Source organism: Tiliqua scincoides, chromosome 14 (assembly GCF_035046505.1).
Source record: "Tiliqua scincoides isolate rTilSci1 chromosome 14, rTilSci1.hap2, whole genome shotgun sequence".
Classification (NCBI taxonomy): domain Eukaryota; kingdom Metazoa; phylum Chordata; class Lepidosauria; order Squamata; family Scincidae; genus Tiliqua; species Tiliqua scincoides.
In genome coordinates, this window is record NC_089834.1 from 6690694 (window position 1) to 6711186 (window position 20493).

The following is a 20493-nucleotide window of genomic DNA, read 5'->3' on the forward strand; positions in this document are numbered from 1 at the left end:
AACTTCAGCAGAAATCAAGATTAGAGATTCTTTGTTTACTCTTGAACATCAATAAGTTTGATAGTCAATGCACTGGTCTTCCCCCGACCAAAAGAAATTCTCTTGTCAACTACCCCAAGCTGATGCCAGTTTCCCCCTACCTATCAGAATTCATCTGCGTCTGCACAGAGCCAGTATGAAGAGACAAATGTCTTGCAGTAAAATCTCCAGCTTCAACCTTCCCGCTTCCTCTGAGCTACCAAGTTCAGGGCATTTCCCACTAACAGGAATCAGGCAGGCCTGTCTAAATACTAAATTTACACGTAATCCACAGGGATGTGCAGAATTAGGCATGAACTCGGAAGGGACAGCCCAATCCTTTCTCTGCTGTCCTTTCCTGAGTTATAAAAAAATGGATCCATTACCACATGTGCACCCCCTTGCATTTGATGAGGGTTGAATGCGCTTCTGTATAGCAAGTCCTCACTTAAAATCATCTTATTATAAAGTTGATGAGGGGGGAAAAAGAGATTCCCAGCCAGGGCCACTGTTTGCATGTTTTTCCCAGGTCCATACCGGTTTCCTGCAGCCCAGAAAGCTCACATTTACCAGTATTTCAGTGTTTAATATTAGAAATGTTTTGGGTCTGTTTTGAGAAGTGATTTTTTTGTGTGTGTGACCAGAAATATGCTGTAGGAACGTAACTCTTCTTGACCTAGATCACTTGGTCAATGGTCAAGTTGGTTTTGTGATAAGTCATTTTGCGTAAAGTTGCCATTTCCAAGATCCTCTCTTTAAGCGAGGGCTTGCTGCATTTGGGAATGTGTGCAAAAGGTCATGCAAGGCTGCGCTAGGCCAGCTCCACACAGGTTTGCTGTCAGCCTGCCTGGCAGGCTTGTTGTAAAGATGAAATGCAATAACCCATGCATGTGACCCTGAGCTCCTCAGAAGATTTGCATTCCCAGGGTATAGTGGGAGGGGGTCTACCAAGACCTCCAAACACCTGAGGTTGCTTATCAAATGTCGTCCGTCCGTCCCTTACCCAGCAGGTTACCGGCTGCTCTTCCACCTCCTGCTGCCTGGATTTGAAAAGAAGGAGGTGAATGGCCCAGAAGGGAAATTCAGAAGGGATAAGAGTGGTAGGTTAGTAGAGCATCCCCAACATCTTTTTTCTTTTTTTCTTTTTTATGGTCTTGGTGGAGTGTGACTATGAGGGCATGCATGTGTCATAATAGCACTCCAAAATTTCCCAGCTTGCATCAATGCAACTGTTACCCTGCACATGCCCAATCTCATCTGATCTTGGAAGCTAAGCAGGGTCAGGCCTGGTTAGTACTTGGATGGGAGACCGCCTGGGAATACCGGGTGCTGTAGGCTTCTACCATAGTCTTTCGAGACTGAAGGTTGCCAACCATCTCCCTATACTGAACACTATCTCCTGATCTCGGAAGCTAAGCAGGGTCAGGCCTGGTTAGTACTTGGATGGGAGACCGCCTGGGAATACTGGGTGCTGTAGGCTGATACCATAGTCTTTCGAGACTGAAGGTTGCCAACCAGTGCCCCACAGACACTCACAAGGCTCTCTCTTTTTCAGATCACCCAGCTGAAGATTGCCAGCAACCCTTTTGCTAAAGGATTCCGGGACTGTGATCCAGAGGACTGGTAAGGCTGCAGTTCTCCTTCTCTTCCTCTGTTCAGACCCCTGATGCATTGCCTGCATTGAAGCGTGTTTGTAGTTTACGGAGCAGATCGAGACATGCCTGTGCATGGCCAGAGGGGAATCTGCTACTGGTTTCCAGAACATATAGACTGCATTCTCTGACATAGTGGTACCCAAAGCAATGCATAGGAAAACAGAACTAATGATGGGCCCAGATCCAAGTTGAGCAGAAGGCAGAATTCTAGGAAGGGCAGCTTCCTCTGTTACTGACACGCTTTGACAAGAAAGTCCTCCGCACCAGGTAGAGTCAGACCCAGATTTTTCAGCACTTGCAATAATATACCAGATGTCACCCATCCTTCTCCAGCCGTACATTGCTCTCTGCCATTCCTCCTTTACCCATTTCCTCAATGTGGGAAAGGAAGATGGATACTGAACCAAAGTGTGGAGAATGGTGGTCTAGAGAGATCCTCTAGCCAACCTTTCTCCTTTATATCTTCCTCTTCCAATCTGTTCTGGGAGCTGAAGGAGCAGTGGAGACAGGCAGGCGTCACCCCACGCTTTGGAGGTGTCCCATGCCGCTGCTGTCCGAGCATGGAGTTGACCCTGCCAAGGAACAGCACCAAATGGAGCACCTTGTATGCCCTCCTGCACACCCCTGCATCCATTTGGCCCCGAAAGGGCCTTCTGGAAGCAATTAGCAGTGACATCACATCACCACCAACTATTTTCAGGTGCTGCACCAGTAGAGAGCAGGGATCACAGTTGTTGAGGCTGGATGGTGTGTGGAGGCCCACATAAATGCAGCACATTGGGCAAGGAAGGTTCTGCCCTAGCACCAGGGGCAGTCCTCTCTTCTATGCAACGTAAGTTCTAGACCTGACAACCAGCTTTAATTTTCAGGTGTCTTTTCTTACCTGAAGAAATTAAAGGTCCAGCCCTGTTGAAATGGTCCAGACATTTCTCCCTTAGCGGACCACAGCCTGATGAACACCAACCCTTTGGCGGCAGGCTTCATTAGAACTTCATTTTTAGACTGGAAAAGTGAATTTTCAGCCCTTGAGGCTGTAGAAGTAATATATGTGGCATACTTGAGGTGCATCATTGGAGCCCAGCTTCACAAACAGCAGATGAGACAGTAAACCTACATCTAGGCTACATCACTGCAGATGGCACTTGAAGGCTCATTCTGTATTCCAACACATATCCTGTTCTATGGCACCTGAAGGCTCATTCTGTATTCCTGCACACATTCTATATGCCTGCGCATTTTCTAGTCTATGGCACTTGAAGGCTCATTCTATATTTCTGCACACATTCTATATTCCTGCACATTCTATATTCTTGCACATATTCTATTCTATGGCACTTGAAGGCTCATTCTATATTCCTGCACACATTCTATATTCCTGCACATTCTATATTCTTGCACATATTCTATTCTATGGCACTTGAAGGCTCATTCTACATTCCTGCACACATTCTGTATTCCTGCACATTCTATATTCTTGCACATATTCTATTCTATGGCACTTGAAGGCTCATTCTATATTCCTGCACACATTCTATATTCCTGCACATTCTATATTCTTGCACATATTCTATTCTATGGCACTTGAAGGCTCATTCTACATTCCTGCACACATTCTGTATTCCTGCACATTCTATATTCTTGCACATATTCTATTCTATGGCACTTGAAGGCTCATTCTATATTCCTGCACACATTCTATATTCCTGCACATTCTATATTCTTGCACATATTCTATTCTATGGCACTTGAAGGCTCATTCTACATTCCTGCACACATTCTATATTCCTGCACATTCTATGTTCCTGCACACATTCTATTCTATGGCACTTGAAGGCTCATTCTACATTCCTGCACACATTCTGTATTCCTGCACATTCTATATTTCTGCACATAGGAAGCTAGACGACAAATATATGGACCAGTGATGCAATTTATTCAGTAGTTCTAGCCTTGACCTGCTGTATGAAGTAGCAGAGTTGAGAAACAAGTTTACCCACCTCAGGCTTAAATCTCAGAAAGCAGAAATGTTCCAAGTTCCGGGAGGGTTTATTTCCAAGGTGTGTGCTTTTTCCATCGTAATGGGGGGGGGGGGGGAGTGCAAATGAAACATAAGCATTGGAATGTGTGTTAACTTACTTGAATGATTTAGTGTGCACATTTTTGAGTTTCTTAGTGTAGTCTGTGTTTTATTTTTGGAACGCCACATTGGATGAATTGCACAGAGAACAAGTGTCTCTTGTTCATTATTGAAGTTCTTCTGTTTCTCTTAGCATAGTCATCAGTCATTAAAATGCGGTACATTCTGCTCTCTCTCTCTCTCTCTCTCTCTTTCTCCCCCTCTCTTTCTCTCCCCCCCCCCATGTTAGGCCCAGGAATCACAGACCAGGAGCTTTGCCTCTCATGAGTGCTTTCGCCAGGTCCCGGAATCCGGTATCTTCACCAGCACATCAAAATGGGACTGAGAAAGGTGAGTTTCCATCCTGGAGACAGGGAACACATAAGGTTGTGACATGCCATACTATGGTGAGACTTTCTAGAATAAGGGTGTCAAACATAAGACCCGTGGGTCAGATGCAGCACCCAGAAGCAATTTATCGAACTCCCGTTATAATTGGGCTCTCCCAGCTTGATAACTGGGCTCTCTCATCCCTTGAACAAGATTTGCACATTTTCTCTTCTGTCATTTGCAGCAAATGAGTTTCTATGCAAGAACACTGTGCTTATTTTTGGCCATCACTTGCTTAATGACGTCACTTCCTGCTTAACGATGTCAGTTATGGCCCTCCACAGGCACCATGAGTGCTAATTTTGGCCCTCTGAATGAAAAGCTTGACATTATTGTTCTGGGGTGGGGGGCGGTTTGTCATGTCAGCCTGTCACAGTAACATGCAGAACAAGAATCTTGTGACACCTTAAGGACTATTAGATTTATTGTGCCGAAAGCTCATTCATCTGCTGAAGGCCACAAAACCTTCTGCCACAATAAATCAACTTGCCTGGTGGTTGCCCACAAGAGTCTTATTTTGTCTGTGCGTTTGCTGCTGTGAAGAGCAGCCTTGAGAGTCGGGGATATCCTGCAACCTTGTGGTAGGGATTTCACCCAGTAAAACTCTTCGAGTGAACATTTGGCACGGAGAGCAGTGTGACACATCGGAACCTAAAATTAAATGTGATTAACAGCCAGATCTACTAACTAGTTAAGACACAGTTCTTGGAGCTTTGCCAGTCTGCTTTATAGACTTCAAGAAAAACATCTCCCAAAGTGAAAGCATCTAAGTGCACCCAGATTGAAAGGGTTTTTGCTGCAGCCTGATCTGGTTATTCTTCTGGAATTTGTTGTTATGTATACACTTGCAGCACCTCCATCCCAGACACTGATTTGCTGGTACAGCAAGTTTGGAACAGGCTATTTTGTCCCATTTAAGCCAGCAGGAATCACAGACTGTTCCGTAATACAGTAGCTCCCATTCCGCACTCTCAGGCTCTTGCAGGAAACAGGTTTCCACAAGCCAACCGACTGCTCTGGGTGCACACAAAATCCTTCTGCTTCTGGGGGAGCAAAAGACCCTGTCCAAAAATCTGTAGTGCACACGAAATATCCTACCTTGTTCAGCAGTGTGCTCCAAAATGGCCCATTAGGCATTGTTCAGGGCTGGCTCTTTCATGACGCTGAGTAAGAGCCCAGTCCTATCCAATTTTCCAGGGCCAGTGCAGTGGGGTCAGTGGGATGTGAGCTGCATCCTTTGGTGGGGAGGCAGTCACAGAGGCCTTCTCAAGGTAAGGGAACATTTGTTCCCTTATCTCTCGGCTGCATTACAGCTGCACCAGTGCTGGAAAGTTGGATAGGATTGGGCCCTAAGACTGCTGCCTTACAGCCCAATCCTAACCAACTTTTCAGCACCATTGCAGCTGTGCTAACAGGGCATGTACTGCATTCAGCAGTGGGAGGGCAGTCTTGGAGGCCTCCTCAAGGCAAGGGAATGTTTGTACCCTTCCTTTGTGGCTGCATCTGCACTGGAAATTTGGTTAGGATTAGGCTGTGGGGTGGCAGCTTGATGTTTATATGGGGGGGGTGTCTGCCTGCATCTAACTGCCACATCAACCCTTCCTTGATGCAAAAGAAGAGCGGAAGAGGAAGAGTTGAGTGTTGGCCTAGAGCAGTGATGGCGAACCTTTTAGAGACAGAGTGCCCAAACTGCAACCCAAAACACACTTATTTATCGCAAACTGCCAGCACAGCAATTTAACCTGAATACTGAGGTTTCAGTTTAGTAAAAAACAACTCATACATTCACATCTTTTACCTACTATTACTTGTAACCCTTAATGAACTTTTCCTCTAGAAATTTGTCCAGTCCCTTCTTAAAGGCATCTAGGCAAGTTGTCATCGCTGCTTCCTGTGGCAAAGAGTTCCACAGACTAATTACATGCTGGGTAAAGAAATATTGGCAAGGAGGGGGTGGCTGCAAGATCTTGCCACTGCTCATTTTCTCAAACAAGAAAATTTTTTTTTTAAAAAGCCCCACTCACAGAAGTGGGCTCTAAGTCTGTAATCCCAGCCACTCCTTCCTAAGAGTAAGCCTCATTGACTCTAATGGGGCTTACTTCTGAGTAGACACGCACAGGAGCAGGCTCCAAGGCTGCAATCCCAGGCACCCTTTCCTGGAGTCAGCCTCATCCACTGTAATGGGGCTTACTACTGAGTAGACACATAGGATGTCTCCTCTGCTATGGAGGAAAAGCCTCTCCTGGCGCTGAGTGGGGAGCTGCTCAGGGAAAGTCAGCTGCAAGGGCTCAGAGGAGGGTGGCTCAGGATTGACTGGTGGTCAGCCAGTGAGGGGCCGTGAGCCATTCCAACTGAAAAAGCCAGGAGACTGCTAGATGCTGATTGGCTGAGCCTGCTGGAGAGTTGGGGAAGGGAAAAACAGGGACCTTAAGCTTGCAGAGCGGGCAAAATTGAAAAGGGAAACCAATGCAGGGCAGGTGGGGGTGAAGGGAGAGAAGGGCAATGAGCTCAGGGGGTGGAGGGAAGCAGCCTGCCCTCCCCACACACAGGGGCACAGCTTCAGCGCCCCTCTCCAGGCTGCCTGGCTCAGCGATGCGTGCCCACAGAGACGGCGCTGCATGCCCCCTCTGGCACGCGTGCCATAGGTTCGCCACCACTGGCCTGGAGAGTGTCATGCAGGAGATGCTCCCCTCTCCTTCACACTTCCTCTTCCACTTCATTCCTCTTTGAACTCAGGGAATGGAAAGAAAAACAGACAAAGCAGTCTGCTGGTTCTGAGAGATGCCAAGGCAGGAAGTCCCTCTGTGTTCAGTGGGGGTTACTGACAAGTTATGATGCTGTCAACTAAAGCATCAGTTTTGCCATGACCAAGACTCTTCCATGCCAATTCCTTCATGACAGAAAGGATCACCTTCCCAACTCTTAGCAACCTCTGCCCTCAGTATAAAATTCGTAGTAATAGAAGTGCAAATGTAATTAGAACTTCAAATATAAATTCAAGCAAATCGTCAACTGCAAGCCCAATCCTAACATGCCCGGGAGCAGGCAAGCCACCTGGCCTGTGCTGCATTCAGAGCAAGGCTGGGCCAGGTTGCAGCACAACTTAGAGTAAGCGGAATACTTTACCCTTACCCCATGTCATGAAGCAGCTGCCCCTATAGGACTACATGCATCTGCACCACCTAAAGAGGTGGCACAGATCTGAGTCGCCAGGTGTAAGGATTTGGCCCAAGTGTCCACCCCCTCCTGGGCCCGCTTCTTCCACCAGCCTGCACCGGAATGTCCCCAGACCACCCTCCCCCCCTCTCCCCAGACCCCTGCACCAGCCTGACTTGGCCAGCCCTGGATTCGGCCTCCCAACTCCTAAGGTGGTGCTAAACGTGCCTAACAGCACTTTTGCAACACGTCTAGGCCACCACAAGGGACTTGCACCAGCACAAGGGCACATCTGATTTACATTCTCTGAATATTTAAATTGTAAGCCACCTTGGGCATCTGCTTTCAGCAGCGGAAAGGTGGGGTAGAAATCGCTCAAATAAATAAATAAATAACCTGCTAACTGGATAAGAGGCACTTTTTTCAAGTGGGTGCTCCTCTTTTATTCAGCAGGGGGAGAGTAACTGGCCCTCCTCACCCCAGCAGTGTCCTTTCTAGTGGCTTTCTGCTGGTGTTTTGCATCTTTTAGACTATTAACCCTTTTGGGACAGGGAACCATTAGTTATTTGATTTTTCTCTGTAAACCGCTTTGTGAATTTTTCATTGAAAAGTGGTAATAATTAATCAATCAATCAATTATTATTAACAGTATTTATATACCACAATTAATTAATTAATTAATTGATTGATTGATTGATTGATTGAAAACAACAATAATAATAATAGTCAAATAGTCAAAAAAATTTTTTAAAAAAACCCGAAATCATCAAATAAGAACCCAGACCTACTGTAATTGTTTTATACATTACTAAGAAACATTTACAAGTCGCTTCGTTTAGACTCATTTGTCTTTTTCGTCCTGAATATTTATCTTTGAGAGAAGCACAAATATTGCTCCCACTGTTGGACTTAACATCCATTCCCATCAAAGGGCCAAATCCTATCCAATTTTCTAGCGCCTGTGCGCTAGAATGGGGTGTGCACTGCATTGTGTGGTGGGGAGGCGGTCACAGAGACCTCTTCAAGGTATGGGAACATTTGTTCCCTTACCCCAGAGCTGCATTGCGCTGCACCAGTGCTGGAAAGTTGGATAGGATTGGGCCCTGAATAGGGATTCCTTTTTTGTTCCAAAAACCATTTTTCTTAGGACTAATCAATAAAATGCAGAATCTCCAGCAAGCTCTTGAGTTCTCCAAAACCCATCTTTGGACTGGATGTTAGGCAAAGCAAAAAAAAAAAAAAGGATGAGATAATCAGTTGGATTGATGTAATAACTCCTGATGTCCACATTGTCTAGTGGTCCTAAGATGAAATGCAAGAAGAATTAGGCAGATATGTGTTAATTTAAGTCACTAGATGCTAGTTATAATCTCAGGGCTTCTGTAATGATGGACATTTTTACAACAAACAAAGCCCACCCAGTTACTTTGTTCAGTCCAGTGTGAAGAATTTTTGCTTTGCCTTCTATTCATGTTTGATTTTCCACTGTATTTTCCAGGTATTTACCTGGAATACCTGATTTTCCAGGTATTTATCTCCAGCTCCCAACAGTTTCACAATTAAGGATGTTTTGCATACAGCACACCCTGTACAATGTAAAACTCAATGTTCAGTAGTTGCATTTAACCTCCTGTAGAACCCAAGTACACATCGGGAACTATTCATTGATTCCTTTTCCATTACCCAGAATAAACAGTTGCAAAGAGAACTACCCAGAGGCCCTTTTCCCCAGCACACTCCAGGCCTCTTAAAATAAAGAGAAGGTCTCTATTTGTTTAGTGTTATGCAATTGCAAAAATTTCAAGCGTGTGCAAACTTGTCACTCAACTCGGCTCTATTTATCACAGTCAGAATGTCTTGTCCCAGGAGCATGGATTTCAGCTGAACACAATGTTAAACACTTCATTTTGAGCTGCTTTTCCTGGCATTCCTCCTCCTTTTCTCTGTTAACATAAGATCTTTGCGTTTTCAAAAAAAAAAAAAGCTTTCCTTTTGTTTCGTTTTCCTTTAAAAACATGGTGGCATTGAGCGGAACGGTTTCTATAGGTGTGTGTGTGTTCAGAAGGCATTGCCAGTGTGACTTTTGAAGGCAAAATAAAACACTCCACACCCCACCCAGAAAACCTCAATGTCCCCTTGAATCATCCAGCACACTAAACTACATTCAGAACACAAAATAGAATCGGAAATCACTCAACTGCTTTCTCTTAAAGGGCAGCTTATTTTTCCTCCCTGGGTATTTATTTTTTATACTGCCCTCCCTCCAAGGAGCTCAGGGTGGTGTACATGGCCCTTTCCCTCCTTGTGTCCTCACAACAACCCTGTGAGGTAGATGAGACTGAGAGTGACTGGCTGAGTGGGGATTTTAACCGGGATCTTCCAGGTCTAAGTCCAATTCCAGAACCACTACACCAGGGGTGCTCAATAGGTGGATCGCGATCTACCGGTAGATCGCGAGGCAAAATGAGTAGATCGCGGAGTGCCGGCCCCCCCCTTCAGGTGCCTCTGGGAGGAAACGCCGGGAGTAAGGCCCATTGTACTCAATGGGGCTTACTCCCAAGTAAGTGTGGCTAGGATTGCAGCCTCACAGCCTAATCCTAGGCATGTCTACTCAGGAGTAAGTCCTGTTATACTCAGTGGGGCTCAAGGTACACCAACATACATTATACACATAAATGTTATATGATGGCGCGTACATTGTAAAAAAAAAACTCTGGTAGATCTCCAGGCCTTGCTGGGTTTCAAAGTAGCTCTCGAGCCAAAAAAGTGTGAGCACCCCTGCACTACACCATCCTGGCTGTATCTAGTGCTGGAGATAGTGTGCCTCTCTGCTCGAGCTTAGGCGCAGCTCCAACAACCCCAAAACCATCATTGGGTTGAAAAGTCTCTTTTGGAATGCAAAAGTAAACGGGTCTCTTGTTGAAAAGTGGTATAGAAATACTGTAATAATAATAGTTAATACTCTGGGATGAACCTTGGGTCTGGGCAGTGTCTGCCCATCTCTGAAGACCAACAGAGGTGATGGTCTCAGGTGGTGGGTTGGCAGAGAGCACCCACTTCTGTCCACCCACCCCACCACTCCTTCTCTGAGTCCTTGGATTCAAAAAAAGAAGAGAATGGGAAAGGAAGTGTGGAGGAGAGGGGAATGATGGGCTAGAGTAGACTCTTCCGACTACCTCCCTCTTCTGCTACATTTCCTTCTTGGAAAGGAGGGAGAGGAGGAGCAGCGGCCCAGTCTTGTGCTTGGATTCTTCACACCCCAGCCACAGAAGACTGAGTGTAAGAGCCTCAGGGCCAGCGCATGAGTGTGGCTGTCCTTGTGACGGAGGTGAGACCCATGCGTCACCCTATTGCTTCTTGCACTCACGCTTCTTCTGTGCTGTAAAAGTGGCAGGGACGGAACACCAATGGTCCTCATGCAAGGAGCATCTAGAGAAGAGGCCTTCAACAAGCGGGTTGAAGCTGGGTCGTCGGGGGGGGGGTCCCAACATTGGCTCCTCAGCCACTTTTGTTTGAAGGCTCAATTCTGCACACCTTCAGTGGGCTCCAGGGCTTTGGAGGCCCACATGCTGAGTACGTCTGTATATCTGCAGCGTGGTGAGTCTCTCTTTGAACCGCTGAGGCTTTAAGCAGAAGTTGCTTTGACTTTGCATTGAATTTCTCTCCACTTTGGAGATGCAAGGGAGGGCACCAGGATGAGGTCTCTTGTTATCTGGTGTGCTCCCTGGGGCATTTGGTGGGCCGCTGTGAGATACAGGAAGCTGGACTAGATGGGCCTATGGCCTGATCCAGTGGGGCTGTTCTTATGTTCTTAACTACAATTCCCAGGAGGCCTTGCAGGTCTCTTGTTATCTGGTGTGCTCCCTGGGGCATTTGGTGGGCCACTGTGAGACACGCGAAGCTGGACTAGATGGGCCTATGGCCTGATCCAGTGGGGCTGTTCTTATGTTCTTAACTACAATTCCCAGGAGGCCTTGCAGGTCTCTTGTTATCTGGTGTGCTCCCTGGGGCATTTGGTGGGCCACTGTGAGACACGCGAAGTTGGACTAGATGGGCCTATGGCCTGATCCAGTGGGGCTGTTCTTATGTTCTTAACTACAATTCCCAGGAGGCCTTGCAGGTCTCTTGTTATCTGGTGTGCTCCCTGGGGCATTTGGTGGGCCACTGTGAGACACGCGAAGCTGGACTAGATGGGCCTATGGCCTGATCCAGTGGGGCTGTTCTTATGTTCTTAACTACAATTCCCAGAAAGCCTTGCAGGTCTCTTGTTATCTGGTGTGCTCCCTGGGGCATTTGGTGGGCCGCTGTGAGATACAGGAAGCTGGACTAGATGGGCCTATGGCCTGATCCAGTGGGGCTATTCTTATGTACTGGACCTGAAACCTGGAGGTTTCTGACTGATTGCAGAGTTCCGATCAGTGGAGTGATGCTTGTGCCTTTTCTCCCTCCTCCTCCCCCTCCTTTGGCACACTTTGCAGATGCAGTTGACAGCCGGAGGGAATATGAGCGAGAAGCGGCCGGCGGGACACCCCTCCACGCAGACCCTGCGCACCAGCAGCTCATGTCCCGGGTGCTGAGCCCAGCACTCCCGGTGCCTGGCGGAGGGGGCCTGGTTCCACTGACCAGTCCCGCAGGAAGCCGACCCAGCCCCCCACACCACGAACTGCGGCTGGAGCCCCCCGCCTCGGAGCCCCTCCACCACCACCCCTACAAGCACCCGGTCTCGGCCTACGACCATTACCTGGGAGCAAAGAGCAGACCAGCGCCCTACCCTTTGCCCAGCATTCGGGGACACGGTTACCACCACCACCACCACCACCACATGAATACGGCAGCTGCCGCCGCGGCAGCAGCAGCAGCGGCGGCCGCAAACATGTATTCCTCTGCAGGAGCTCCCACCAATTACGACTATGGACCAAGATAACGTCCCTGGCAAAAGGCCCTCCGGCTTTCTGCATGGTTTGAATTGCTCGGTAGCATATATATAATTTTTGGGAAAGCACTACCTTGCTTCAGCAAGCGAGAACTTCAGCAGGAGCTCACCCTGAAACCTCCATTTTTTCCGTGAAGGGTCCTTCCTCTCTTGCACGAGCCTTCCTCTCTTCCACACCTCCCCTCCATGCACCGTCAGACCAGTCAATCAAGACTCGAGTTCCTTCTTTCTCTGGGAGGACAAAATGATCCCGCTTCAGTTGGCAACGAGATGCTTCGAGTCCAGCATGAGTGTGGTGGATGGAGGCCAGGACTTTCTCTGGGGCATTTCACACCAATGTCCACCATAGTTGGAGGGTGCCACCCCCCACCCCACCTCCCTGGCACATGGATTGGCAGCTGCACTTTCCTTAGCTTTATAAATGAAGCCATATGTTATATTTTTGTCCCCTTGCTGCTGTCATCATCATAACCACCTCCAGCATCTCCTTCATTTTACCATGTAATTCTTGGCCTGTCCCAAAGTGCTGGATGCATGCTGTTTATATAATACTGCCACAAAATAGGTGCGTCGGAACGCAGCCTTGTCGATGAGGCTGCAAACCCCCGAAGCACAAGAACCAAAGAGGTCTGACCGGCAGTAGGAGATAAGCTGGGTCTTCAGTGGTGCAAACACACCCACCCGTTTTAAACAAAGCACAATGGATGCATGACAACCCTGTGTTGAATGTGTTGTGTACAGGGCCAGCCCAAATACTCCCTGCACCCGAGGCAGTGCGCCTTGGTCAGGACCCTGCCATGCCAAATACTGCCCACGTACTCAGTGATACACCAGCACTACATTTGCCTCTCCTTCTCTTCCTCCGCTCCCTGGATCCAAACAGGAAGAGGGGAATGGAGTGGAAGAGCAAGTGTGGTGGAGAGAGAAAGAGGAGTTTGGAGCAGAAGAGAGAGTGTGGAGGAGTAGAGAGTGGTGGGCTAGAGCGTCGGAGACACTCTAGCCCACCACTCTCTACTCTGCTGTAATTCTCAATTTTTATTTACTGCACGTCAAGGAGGAGTGGTGTTTCTTTGCCTGCCTGGAACTGAAAAGCAGTGGGCCCAAGTGGGGGATGATAGGGAGGGGGGGTTGTGTCTGGTGTCCTGCCTCAGGCCCCCCCCCAAATATCTGGGATGACCTTTGTGCTCCTGCAGCCTGCCTCATGGATCAAGTTGCATTTGAGCTTCACATTAACTGGGGGCCAGGCCAAGACCTCACAGCAACTGAAGCACTATACCAAGTGTAGCTTCCCTTTGTATTGCATCTTACTGCCCCAAATGACCCCCCGTCCTTACTCGTTGGTGTGACAGCCACTTCTGCCACACCTCCTCCTCTGCCCACTCCCTGGGTTAAAAGAGAAAGGGAGCAGAAGAGGAAATGTGGTGGAGGGAGAGAGGTGGGTTTGAGAATCCACCTTCGCCCACTGCTCTTCTCCCCACTTCTTTCACTCTAGACTTGTTCTCCTTTCCCAATAGAGGGAATGGGAGGAGGAGAAAGAGGACGACAGAGGTGGGTGGGCAGATGAAGATGACTGACCTCTGTCAATTTGGCCCCTGTAGCAGTGGACTCAGTTGGCCTCATAGGTGGTCTGGCCATGTGCTTTAACAAATGTATGTGTGATCCTATCACCACATTTAGCAGGAGAGAAAACAGAGAGAGAGAGAGCGAGAGTCAGATCAATCACACCAACTTCTATCTCACTTGGGACACAGTTTCTGTGATGACGCCACACTGGATCCCGAGGTGCAGGTTCACCCCCAACCACACATACACACGAGCTTTTCTTTTGCTGGGCCAAGTCCTTTAAAAGACCTTTGCCATCACTTAAATTGGGAAGCACATGGCACTGACCTCCTCCTGATGCCATCAGGGTCATGTTTTGGCAAACCAGCACCCCTAGCTGTTGCGTGTGCTCCAGATTGATGCTTTAGCTCCCACACAACTTTCCCAGGTCATAAAGTTCAACATCGCTGTGAAATTGCCTGGATCCAAACCTCCGCAAGCCAGCCTCCTTCCCTGACAAGTGCGCTCTCATTTTCCATAATGACAGCTTAAAGAATATATTTTGCTATCAGAAACCCCATCTCACGCAGACGTACCCAGGCTTTGGGTGTGACTCTGAAGCTTCCGCCCTCCAAATTCCACAGGCTTCTTCTTGCTCTCTTCCAACTACCCCCCAGGCCTCCCTTCTCCCCCCCCCCCACAAAATGTACAGTGTTACTACCACAGGGTAATAATGTCTCTGCCATGTTCTGTAGTAAGATCTCTGCCTCCTCAAAGGTTTGGCAGTACTAAGAAGAGGCCCAGGCAGAAGCAAACCTGCCCTCTTGTGTAGGAATCTGGATCGATGACAAAATGTTGTGTAAGAAAAATGCATTTTTTTTTAAAGTGATATTTTTGCAGTGAATTGTGAATTCTTTCCAGTGTCTGACTGAAGCTTACATTGAATTCTGTTCTTGATATTGTCTTCTGCACTTGGCTAGACAGCTCGGAAATGTATTTCCTCGTGTCCTAATGCTTTGCTGCTCTTATTTCTGAGTTTTTCCGCATTTTCTTCCCTACATGTGGATTAGTGCCAAAGCTTTTGGTCTTGCGTTTCGTGGATGTTGCTATATTTATTATTTTTCTTTCTTTCTGCAATTATACAATTCATGTCTTTTTTTTTCTTGATAGTTGCCGTGTAAAGGGAAAAAAAACACACACACACACAATTCAATACAACCAAAGACTCATATCTGCAAGGAATGTAGATAATGTGTAGATATTTGTAGATACGTGTAGATAAACTCACCATAGTTAACAATGAAAAAAAGACGGTGGACAGTAACATTTATAAATGGTTTCCCTCTGACTCTTTCTCTCTCTCTGTCTTTTGTTGAGAATGATCAGGGAGGGTGGCCTGGGCACCTGTTGCACGTTACAAAATCAACCAGCACTTATGCCAAATGGCTTTGCGAAATTGTGGGGAGGGGGGCCACAAGTGTTGCTTAACTTACAGCAGGAGTGGTGACATCAGCCGTTCTCAGGTCCTGTCTTTGAAGGTTTTCCTTCCCCCCAAAGGATAGGATTCAGGAGTGTCAGGCTCAACAGGAGGCAAACTGAGAAATTTGCCTAGGGGAAACATGTTAAGGTCTAGCCCAGTGGTTCCCAAACTGTAAGCCATGGATGGGGGGGGGGGAGCCCTGCAAACCAGACAGGGGAGGTGTGGAATCCTCACAAACAACCCACTGTCCTATACAATGTATAGGATTGTAGCCCGAATGAGAAGCCATGGCCAATGGCCCAGTAGTTTAAGGGAGCCGTCAGTTGAAAAAGTTTGGGAGCCACTGCACAAGGCCAACACCTTTCCCGAGGGTGACTTGAAAGACAGCATGTAGCTCATGCTACAATAAGGCTATACAGACCTTTGTGATGTCAGATAAGAGTCCATAAGGAGACAATCTATCAATCAGTCGCCCTGCAAGCGGGCCTAGAAAGGCACTTCACTCAGCCCCTCCCTTCCCCAATGCAAAGTGATCACCTTTCTTTCACTTGCTCAGGGGGAAGGGAGGGGTCGCCTGGAGAGAGAAGGATTGCTGGATTGTCAGCCAGCTGCCCTCTCTCTCTCTCTCTCTCTCTCTCATTAAGGAGGCTGTTGTTAAAGGACTGTTCAGTTTATTAAACTGATTTTAAAGGGATGCATTTTTCTCCTTCTCCAGGGATCAGCACGTTCCTTCTCATTTGCAGGGGCCGTTCGCGTTGAGTCAAATCCGTGTATAAAAAATCCGTGTATAAATAGGCTGGGGACCTGTAGTCATATGCGAACTTATGGTGAGAGTAAGTCTTACTGAACAACCAAGTGACTTGCTTTTGAGTAAACATGCACATGCAAGCACTCTAAAATACTTTTAATATTTAGCTGGGACTTTAAAAAATTCAATTTTTTCAATTGTTTTTTCCATAGTTATGCATTTGATTTAAATGGCTACAACTTGCTCCAAGAGTTTGGGGTGAAATGAGCTAGAGATCTTTAAACCAAGTATTGGAAACTGGGGCAAGCTCTGATTTCTTTGGCCTTCACTCTTTTTTAAGGACACGTACCTGGCTCTGAATCCAGTGATAACTGTTGCCCCTTATTTATGCTTTAGGGAGGTGTTCAGCTTTTAAAAAAACTCAGGCACCTCATGTGTTTTTCTGGTTAATCACTTGTTTGGACTCTCTTTAAAAAGCCCATCTCCAAAGTCTTGGAGAGATGCTCTCAGTTGGTGCAGAGGGTACTTGATGAGATAGAGCAATGATCTCACCCCGTGAAAGTCAGCTTTGATCCATATCCTTGAGTGCTATGTACATGTGAACTGAAAAAGACAGAAGGTCTCGGAGATTTAGGTCTCCTTGTATGGAGATCCAAAGTTCAAGGCCTGCCTGGCACTATACTGGCGGGAAAAGAGTGGAGTTGCAAGTATCCCATCAGGATGCCTGCTTGTTTTCTGACCTCTCCGCGCCACTCGGAACCTCTGTACTTTATGCCCCTTGACGCCACAGACCCATTTGCTCTGATGTCATAGTGCAACTTTGCCGAAAGGTGCCCAGCTGCTCTGACGTCACAAGAGGTGCCTTAATGGAGGCTAAGGTGCTCAAGATGCCTTTAATTTGGAAATCCAGGGTCCACAAACATGTTACCTGTGTTGTCCAGTTCCAGATGTCATGTTCATAGAGCAGCTTGCGTCTGATGAATAGTTCCAGAGGTTTTAATGAAAAAAGAAAGGTGAAAAGTGCTGCTTCTGCGAGCAATTATTATATAGAATGCCGACAGCCTCAGAAGTGGTGTCTACTAAACATTTATTCAAGACACCTGAAATCCTGGTTCTTTTTAAGGGCAGCAACAAATGAGCCTGGCACATGCCTTTGGGCCACAGAATTTTGGGTCATAGATCAGTAATGTTTCAATTCCTCCCTACATGGTGTAGGCTATACCTTTATTTCTAAAAATCACCGCACATAGAAAACTAGCATAGTGGGGGAAAGGTTTTTTCAATGTTCTAGCTTCTTATGCACAGAGAGATGTTTTTATGGGAGAGCATTCAAACAGGTAGCTCCTTGCTGAAATGGTACAGCCCAGCAAACGGTACAGCCCCATTCTACACCTTCCTTGTGATCCAATTGTTTCAATTTTACTAACGCATGGATTTTTTGTTGTTGTTTTTGCCTTGGGAGAGCTTGAATTCCACTCACTATCAGGCCGCAAATGAAGCACATATGTGTGTGTTATAGACCTACTGTATTCCCTTTCGTAGCCCTATGACATTCAAAAGGTTCGTATATATCACATATGTTTTGCATATATGGACAACAGATTTGGCTGACCTGTCCATGACTAAATTAAGATGAATGTAGGTTTGTTTTTTTTTTTAAAAATTTTTTTTGCCTCCTTCTTCCATAAGGGAAATTAAACATGTTTCCAGATTTTTGTAAGGGGAAAAGTATAAAGCACAGCCTGTATTAAAATAATTGCAATCAATCATTCACATTTACTTCTATTAAACACACACTAGGAAAAAAAAAAGATGTAATAGGGAAGGGAAAACTAAAACCTGACATTTTAGGGTTTGCTCTGTGGGACTTGGCTCACAGCGGTGCAATCTTGTAGCGACAATCTTGCAAACCTGGACATCATTTTGCACAATATTCAGGGACTGAAACGCCATATTTTCACTGACTATCCATTATGCCTGAAACTCCTTCTCAGATCCCCTACATCTTCTTTTACTTCCTTCTGATTCCTTCCCCAAAATGACCTTTTACATTAGGGTCTGACATGATCCCCAGTCTTCTATCGCAGCAAAGCAACAAAGACAACCAATGAAAAAACTACATATTATTATTATTTTATTAATTTATATCCCGCCTTTATGCCCAAAGGGCACACAAGGCGGCTTACAACAATTAAAAATACAACATTAAAAACAATAATTAAAACAATTTACAAACAATTAAAAATCTAAAAAACAAACCCTGTGGATTCTCATATAAAAAAGCAAGAAAGCCAGCCAGCTTGTCAACAATTAAAAGCTTTTTGAAATAAAAAGGTCTTCAGTCCACGCCGAAATGTTAGCAAAGAGGGAGCAGTTCTCAATTCTAAAGGGAGGGTATTCCAAAGTTCGGGGGCCACCACCAAGAAGGCCCTCTTCCTGGCCACCGCCCCTCTCACATCTCTTGGTGGTGGCACAGTCAAAAGGGCCCCCCAGATGATCTGTATTCATTCATTCAATTTTCACCATGCTTTTTTCTCAGATGGGCACCCAAAGCCACTTACAAATATATATATAATTTCATAAACAATGAGAGGTGGTGATGTTACCAAAAAAGGCTGTTATGTTTTAAGGGGAATTATTATTATATTACCCTTTTGGAAACTTCAGGATTGCAGGCTAGATAACAAGACAGCGTAATGCAAAGAAATTCCCTTTTAGCTTGAAAAGAGACTGGGAGAAAGATAACTTTCAATAGGATTATATTTTTATTGCAAAAACACACAGGTATACATAATGCACATGGAAGATGGTAAGTATATGTTTCTTGGTTCCTAGTACTTGGATCCTGTGTACCTAGCTTTATGGTGGTTGCATGTGCCGTGTATTTGGTGCATCCGAAGAAATTAGAAAAGGATAGGTTGTAGGGAAGGATTTTAGGGGTCCCTAATCTGCCTAACCCAGTTGCTAACTAAGATGGGGAGAGAAGGGGAGAAAAAAGGGGGGGGAAGAAGGGAAAAGATTCCAGACGCAAGATATAGTTCTGTCCTGAGGAGCAGTTGGATAGGAGGGGGGAAAAGTCCTATGGAGGACCTCTGCCTTGGAGGGCAGCCAGAGAGAGAGCTAGCCTTTCTCTTTTAAGGGTTTCTGCTGACCTGAATGACCCGGATGTGGCCTCCTGGATGTGCATGCTCACTACACACACTGGGACACATGTGGCACATGCAAGAAAAAACAGGATGATAAAGGAGTCAGCTCTCAGCAAAGGCTGGCCTCCTGTGGGGAGTAGCTGGCCGTTCAAATCTGCATACGGTGATTAAGCAGTGTGATTAGTTAAGACAATACAAAGAATAGGCAATACTTAAGCAATGATTTAAGATGCTAGACTTCTTCCTCCAGAGGTACATGCCGACCTGTTTTGCATACTCAGCGATTGAATCAAGAGACACTTACAATGCATACATTGACCTGCAGGGAAATGGGGGTTGTTTAATCCATGTGCTTGTGGTTTTGACCAGGGTTTTTGGAAAGGTGTGCTGGGGGAAGTGTGTCTTGTGTTTTGAGGTTTGGCCTGCATGAGTTTTAGTCCATAATACATATAAAATCACAACTTGGAAGGGAAAAGGAGATTTTCATGTAACAGTGAACCAAGATGGTGTAGCGCAGTGGTTCTCACACATTTAGCATCGGGGACCCACTTTTTAGAATGAGAATCTTGTCAGGACCCACTGGAAGTGATGTCATGACCGGGAGTGACATCATCAGAAAATTTTTTAACCATTCTAGGCTGCAATCCTACCCACAGTTACCCAGGAGTAAATCCCATTTACTACCATTGTTAAAAGAATATACATAGTAGCTTGTTAAAAGTACAGGTCTGTAACGTTTCCCCAAATGCAATCATAGACAAGGGTAGCATCAAGTCTAATATACTAAAAATAAAATATTGAAATGAATGGGGACCCACCTGAAATCGTATTGCGACCCACCAAGTGGGTCCCGACCCACAGTTTGAGAAATGCTGGGGTAGTGGTTCTGGTTTTAGACCAGAAAGATCTGAGTTCCAATCCCTGCTCAGCCATGAAGCTTTCTGGGTGGCCTTGGGCTCTCTCTCTCTCTCTCTCTCTCAGAGCCTTGCCTACCTCACAGGACTTTTGAGGACAAAAAGAGGGGACACCTCCTTGAGCTCCTTGGAAGAAGGGTGGTATAAAAATATGAAAAATAAACTAAAATCACCCCTTAATAAAAGACTAAAAGAGCACAGCATATAAAATGCAAAACTAGCAGTAAGACATGTCCATAAAACCCTCAGAACATCTGGAATTAAACTGACCATAATAAAATCAGAAGGCTAATCTAAAAAGAGATGTTTTTAGGCCCCAACTAAAAGCTTTGAAAATGGGAGCAGTTTGTAGTCTTTCCCCATTTATCCCCTATTGCCACTTCCCTCCCTTCCCT

The 20493-nt window shown here is 46.2% G+C and overlaps 2 protein-coding genes and 1 pseudogene across 3 annotated transcripts in view; all 3 read left to right on the top strand.

The window, feature by feature from the left end:
* LOC136634328 (T-box transcription factor TBX1-like) overlaps positions 1 to 12259 on the top strand; it is a 51453-nt gene extending 39194 nt beyond the window's left edge. For both annotated transcript variants that reach the window (XM_066609806.1, XM_066609805.1), the window contains 3 exons: positions 1574 to 1641; positions 4040 to 4140; positions 11814 to 12259. In XM_066609806.1, coding sequence (XP_066465903.1) covers positions 1574 to 1641; positions 4040 to 4140; positions 11814 to 12259 — 615 coding nt within the window. The remainder of the gene's footprint in view (positions 1 to 1573; positions 1642 to 4039; positions 4141 to 11813) is intronic.
* Positions 1 to 20493, top strand: part of ARVCF (ARVCF delta catenin family member) — a 752684-nt gene that overhangs the window by 73976 nt on the left and 658215 nt on the right. The gene's annotated exons all lie outside the window — the stretch shown is intronic.
* Positions 1232 to 1356, top strand: LOC136634918 (5S ribosomal RNA; annotated as a pseudogene).